Source organism: Glycine max, chromosome 10 (genome assembly GCF_000004515.6).
Source record: "Glycine max cultivar Williams 82 chromosome 10, Glycine_max_v4.0, whole genome shotgun sequence".
NCBI lineage: Eukaryota > Viridiplantae > Streptophyta > Magnoliopsida > Fabales > Fabaceae > Glycine > Glycine max.
In genome coordinates, this window is record NC_038246.2 from 42864731 (window position 1) to 42871608 (window position 6878).

The window sequence follows — 6878 nt, forward strand, 5'->3', positions numbered from 1 at the left end:
TTTTATTCGAAACAAGAAATTAAAATATATTTAGTTAAAACAGGAACCAAATTACATGCAAAAGATTGGAGCACATTAATTAACATATACACAGACACGTTCTCTTCCTAAATATACCATCTGCATTCAAGCTTAAGAAACGCAGATCAAAACTATGTCTCTAATATTACTTTTCCATTCATGTTTTTCTTTCCCCCGACCTCACTAAGTGTAGCTGAAAAACAATACAAGAGAAAAAAAAGTAATTAACACTCAAATTTAACACAGAAGATTGTTTCTCCATTATTCCTATCATCACAATTCTTGTATGTTGAAATTAATTTGTTTGTCAACTAACTCTAGGATGCCATTGTCTCCACCTAATGCCACACCTCCACTTTCATCTTCAATGGCTAGGTTCAGATCCAAAGAGAGGCTAGAACTTTCATCATCCACAGTGATCTCTTTCCCTTTGTTTTCAGCACATGGTGATTTTCTCAACTTTGGTGAAGAGAAGCTTTCGCAACTGAAAATGACAATGGCATCCTTGAGAGGAACAGATTCACCACTAGGGAGTGTTATGCTTCCACTTTGAATTGCTTGCTTTACACCCTTTTGAGAGAAGTAATCAACTTGATCCAAGTCTTCCAAGAAGAACACCCTATGAGGGTTCTCATTCACTGCTTCCCCGAATCTTTGAACATAACTGCTTTTCAACTCTTCTCTTGGCCTCTTCCTTTTGGATTTTTCATCAGTGGAATCATGATCATCTTCTGGGGAAGAGAAATTGCTCATGCCAATTGAGACAAAGTTGCTATAAGAGCCAAAAACAACTTTAGCTAGCTCCCTTGAGATGCTCTCTTTGGCTTGGGAATTCACACCAAGAAAGAACATCCAAGTTTCTTGATTTTCTTCTCTGTTCATCAAGTGGTTTAATCCTCTTTTTCTCATTCCTGATCTACAATGAAGGACAGTACTTGCAATCTCTGGAACAATAACATCTTTATGCTGTGGAATCTTTTTCTCCAAAGCATCACACAGAATCTTATGATTCTCAGCATTAGGTTCCTTGAACATTTGAGTGCTTTCCAAACCATCCACTGCTTCACTTGAAGAAGCCGAGTTGGGGCTAGAGTTTGGATTTGACAGAAGATCTGGTTTAGGGACATCTCTATCTGGCATGAACATTATAAAGTTGCTATCATAGCCATCATCATCATCATCACCAGTTTCAGTGTATAACTCACATTCTTTTGGTGACTTTTCTGATTCAGAAATGATTGGCCAATTTAGGTGGCTGTGATGAAAGTTGGACTTTCTTTCATTTGAGGAAACAGAAGTGGGAGATGAAGGGGATGATGAAACAAAGAAAACAGCTGGTTTCTCAATAATGGAAGGGTGTCGTCTGTGTATTGAATTGCATAAGGAATTCCATTTCTTGCACAGATACTCAAGCCTTGAACTTTCCTGTTTAAGAAAGAAGAAAAAATAATCAGAAATGTTACAAATAATTTTTAATATAGATATTTTTTTATATTTTTTTTAGTCAAATGTGACTATTAGTATACAAACCTGATCTTCCATTATGTCACTTCTCTCTTCCTTACAATTTTGAAGCCACGTTGGCAAGCTACTAGCAGTGCAAACTTTCTTACTTATACAGTTAGTTATGCTCTGAGCTTCTTTTTCAAAATTTATCAAGCAATCCCTGCAGCAAGTTAGATGGTTTCTGACTCCTGTTCTATCTTCAAAAGCCACATCCTTGAAAAACACCTTGCTTCTCTCTTGAGCTTGAAAATCACTGAAAAATGTGACCCAACAGAGAAGTTAAGTTACAACAAAGCACACAATAGGACAAGGAAAGAGAGAAATTTGAAAAGCATAAAAAAATTCTAAACCAGACTAATAATTAAGTAAATATAGAAGAATAACTAATTAATTAATTACCTGTGAAAATTTAAACTTAGGCTGAGGCTGCCAACAGGAATTGTGAAGGGGTGAAGCTCCCAAATAGCTTCTAGGGATGGGTGACATATTTTACACTTCATGTATGCCTTAAAAGTTGCAATCCCCATAAGCCACAGTCTACTAGACTCCCCACTACCACATACCAATTTTTTAAGCTCCATGACCATTTGCTCTATAGAACAGTAGTAGTTTCTTTTTTGCTCACAAAAATTAGCCCAGAACTCAAACAACCATTTTAGATCACCCAAGTAAAGAACAACCCCTCTTCCCACATAGCTCTTCACAAGGTTTCTAATCTCCATAAGCTTCTGTTCAACTTCCTCCTTGCTAATGTTTCTGAAGCACATGAGAGGAAGGCTCACAAATTGCACATACCTTAAGTCCCCAGGAACATTCCCTACCTCAAACCTCTCCATCACTTCCCTAGCTACTCCCTCAGCATTGGCCACACCCTCCCCTACAATAACTGTGTTTTTTCTCCTCACCAACTCACTCAGCACACTAGTTACATCATCATTGTTAACATGGTCTAAATTAGGCTTCATGAAGGAGCCACCAGCAACTTGACCAAAAGGTCCAGATGATGGAGACACATTATTACTACCACCAAGAACAACATGATGGGGCTTAGTGATATTTTCTTTGGCATGGCTCCTATCAGAAGAAGCCTTCTGTGAACAAACTTCCATTGAAACAGCTTGTTCAACCCTTGTTTTCACAAGGGTGCTAGAGAAACCAGCTTCTCTCATGACCCTACTAACACTAGGGTCATCAAGGATTGAAATCACGAGCTGCTCCACCTCGATCTTCAAGGCAAGAATATGCTGCTGCTGGTTCTCAATAGAACCACGGCGTTGGTGAGCCTGAGCACGTTTGAAGGCTGCAACCAAGGCATTGGAGAGTGAAGGGGTGGAATATTGAGGAGCCAGAAGAGGGCTTGAAGTGGAAGCTGGTAAACGGTTGAGTGCAACGTTGAAACAAAGCTCAAGAGCCTTGCACTGAAGAGGGTGAGAGTGACACTGAAGACAAGCCTTACGAAGAAGGCCTGTGGAAGTTGCAAGCATGGCACTTGCAACATGAAGAGGTGTCACTTGCGCATGGCCTCTTCTTGTTGCAAGATTCACAGCTTGCTTGACAACAGTTGTAGCTTCAGGTGTAAGAGCCTGAAGCTGTATGCTACAAATACCTCCTCTCATTTTTCTCAACTAGTAACAATAACTCACACTCACACGGTTATATGTATAGAACAAACTACAAAGGTTTAAACTTAAGAGTTAGATAAGAGTTTAATGGAGTTTTGGATCAATATAATGAGGTTAACTCATTTGGTTTGAAAGCAAAAGGGTTATCGATCTATGCTATGGTGGCTTAGCTAGGAGGTAGGATATGGAGATAGATATATCGATCTGTATGGTGGTTTATACTTTGTTTGGTACACTTATAGCAAGGGTCTGCAAGATAGATATTGTGAGGGTTTTGTGCCTTTCTTGTCAGTGAGGGAAATTTTGGCTTTTTATATGAAAGTGGATTGGCTGTGATATGCACAACTTTCTCTTTCTCTCTCTTTGTTTGTTGTACAATGTAAAGCTGAAGTGGGATTATGAAAAGCTAGAGCTCAATATTGTGGGAAGTGTAAAATAAGTGGCAAAGTGAGAACAAGCTTTAAACACTAAGGAATGGAATAAATGACTTTTGTTAAGAATAAGCTGAAACTGAAGGGGAAGAGAGAGAAAAAGAGAGTGAGGACTGTCTGTCTGGTTGAATGGACAGAGGGAACAGTGGTGGTGGGCTTTAGTTAGCTTTTATCTTTTCTCGAGGAGAAGAGGGAATAATGCCTTGAATGATTGATGGAATAATCGCAACCTCCAAATGAAAACAGATTGCATGAAAACCAATGTTGGTTTGGTGCTAAATATGACACTTTGTCTCTCTTCTAACTTCTAATTCGCTCCTCCCCCAAAAAGTTGGCTTTCCTCACCACCGTTTTAATGAGTCTAAATCATGGTTTTCTGTTGCCTGACACATTTTGAGAAATAAGATAACAACATCATACATACAGTATTATACAACAATAATTCATGTACATTTCTGAATTATTATTTGAGGATTTTTAATCAGAGATTCAATTAGAAAAAATATTAAAATTAAGAATTTAATTTGAAAAAATTAGTTTAAGGATAACGGTATAATCATTAAACTCATAATTAAATATTCTTAACAAATTTAAGAATTTCACTATTTTTTATGAAGTTCAAGAACTTACTCTATTAACCTGAAATATATTACATGCAATTGGTTATTAGGAATTTAGAACTTTGAAGGGAAGATAATAAGAAAATGATTTTTTTTTATTTCAAAGTATTTTCATTCGGCCTTTTGAATCAATTATGAAATTAATCTTTAATTGAAACTTAATAAAACTTAAAGTTTATCATCTCTTTTCAAAATATATTTTGTGGGTATCGAACTCAATTATTTCTTCATAAATTCAGCATATATTATCAACTCAATTACACTCATTGTATATAAGACTAAAATGATACTACCTTTGTGTCTTAAATCAAAGCAGCAACAAAAAATTAAGTGCATGAATAGTAATAGTTTTTTCATATATAAAAAAGAAAATAAAGTACTCCAAATTTAACCAATTAATCCATTTTATAGTTATAACATGGTGGTCTTGATGTAATTAAAGGTCGACGGAAAATAATAAACAATTTTTATTCATTTTTATATTAGATTTTACTATCTCAATTTAAATTTATGTTCTTTTTAATTTTTATCTTAACTATTTGAGTTTATGCCTAAATTATCATTTCTATAACATAAATTTATGTTTTCTCTATGTATTTTTTGGTCTAGACTAGACCAAAGAGGACTAAGACCACAGTGGATAATGAACTTTTCCTGTGTAAGTATTTAATGTAATTGCAAAAGGAAAATAAATTTTAAGGTCGTATAATCTAAACAATGAGAAATGTCACCCCATCCCATTGTGATAATATCCGCGTAGATTGCATTAGCTCCAAGGCTCATTTGAGTCATTCCACATCCACAATCCAATATTCATTATATATGCTTGAATTAATTTATTTAAAAAATTAAAAATTTCTTAAAATATTTTTGAAGCAAAGTAATTTTTATTAAAAAAATTAAAACAAAGACGTACTAAATTTATTCAAATAACACAGTAAAGGATTGAAAAAAAAAACTTCATAAAGCCTGTTTTGCACTAATATGAGGACAACCAAAAATTTGTAAGAAAAAAAACGGCTAAAAAAATGGAAAGAGAGAAGCTTAAGCCCAAATACCAAAAAGGCAAAGTTGGAGTGCATTATTATGTAGAAGGATAGACAGAGAGTGGCTTGAGTCCAAAACACTTTCAACTGTGCCAATATAATCAATTATTGGGCTTTGGCTTCCTCTCACATACTTTAGAGGGTGCGTCATTATATATATATATATATATATATATATATATATATATATATATATATATATATATATATATATATATATATATATATGAGAAAAATTTAAGAAAATTAATTCTGCATGTAGGAGTTGATTTTAGGGGTCATGATAGAGAGGAAATGTTTTCTGCCAGTATGATAGAAATTTTATGTCTTAAATAACGACCCTTAATAATGTTACCCTCTAAACAAATATACAAAACAAATGCTCTTTTAGCTATTTACGTACCTAAAATTAAATATGAAAACACAAATTATTTTATCATAAATACTTCATCATCAAAAACTGATCTGCATACAACAATAAATTCGCGAATTCTAATGCACGCGTAGTTACTAGTGAAGAACAAGCAAAGAGACAGGGACAGGGAGGATCATAAAATTGACATTGAGATATTTTCTTTGTACGAAGAAAACAGTACTATACAAGGGATGAAAACAAACTTGGGAAAAGAAAAAAAAAACAGAACATCCCCTGACACATGAAAATAGCAACAATAAAACCAAAGATATGCACAAATCAACATAACATCATCTAATGAAAGCACATTGCCAATTAAAAAAAAATCAAATATACTTTTATCTCTTAAGATTCTTTGATTGCCTAAGGTGAACCATCTTCTTAACTAATGTAAATTTGAAAAACCATTCTTGGGTTGGAACACACTTTGTTTGTAAGACCAAGTTCTGATTGATTTTTGTGACTATCCTCTTGTATGAGGTAAACAGCAAGTTATATGACACCCTTTGTTGTTTAACTAAACCAGAAATAGCAAAATGTGATTCCCTGTGTGATGAACCCTAAAGTTATGGTTTGAATATTGAATGATTTATATATATTATAACGAGAGCGTGCATTATTGTCTGAGGGCAGTGGTCATGTCATGGAGGCTACATAGCCTAAGGTTTTGATCGATTAATATTCCTTTCAAAAGACATGCATGCATTTATCAAGGAGGAGATGGAATTTAGACTTGTACTTGACTTTGACTTGACTTGACTCAGTCATGAAGAGAATAATGTGGATCCCTCTCTTCGATATAGAATGGACAACACAACACATCCATTTCAAAATCCAAATTATTTTCATTTTGGTACAGTTTGTCCGCGACCTTATAGACTCTTTCTTTCTTAAATAAGACTAAAACAAAACCAGGTTACATGGTTTGATTGAGTTTGAAAAGGAGACAATTGGTACCATGAGACGTTGCAGAGAAAATGATGAAGATATTTTGAGAAATTGAGGGTTAATGATATTGACCCTTGTTTTTGTTTCCATCATCATTGGATATCGACCCTTCAAATACTGCTTTGGATACCAAGTCCGTATAACTTTTTCACACAGAGTGATCAATGGAAATTCAGGAAGATCTCTAATTTCTGCCTCTCTTGTTTTTTTTTTTTCTTAACCTCAAATTTCTGCCCAAAACCTTAATTGCAATGTTGAGTCACTATGTG

At 34.5% G+C, this 6878-nt stretch overlaps 1 protein-coding gene across 1 annotated transcript; it reads right to left on the reverse strand.

Annotated features, from left to right (window-relative positions):
* Nucleotides 1-3591, reverse strand: LOC100818716 (protein SMAX1-LIKE 3). Its single transcript, XM_006589284.4, has 3 exons — nucleotides 1927-3591; nucleotides 1552-1780; nucleotides 1-1446 (listed from the first exon to the last, which is right to left on the reverse strand). The coding sequence occupies exons 1-3, from the start codon at nucleotides 3141-3143 to the stop codon at nucleotides 295-297; spliced, it is 2598 nt and encodes an 865-aa protein (XP_006589347.1). The 5' UTR covers nucleotides 3144-3591; the 3' UTR covers nucleotides 1-294.
* Between the last annotated feature and the right edge of the window lie 3287 nt (nucleotides 3592-6878).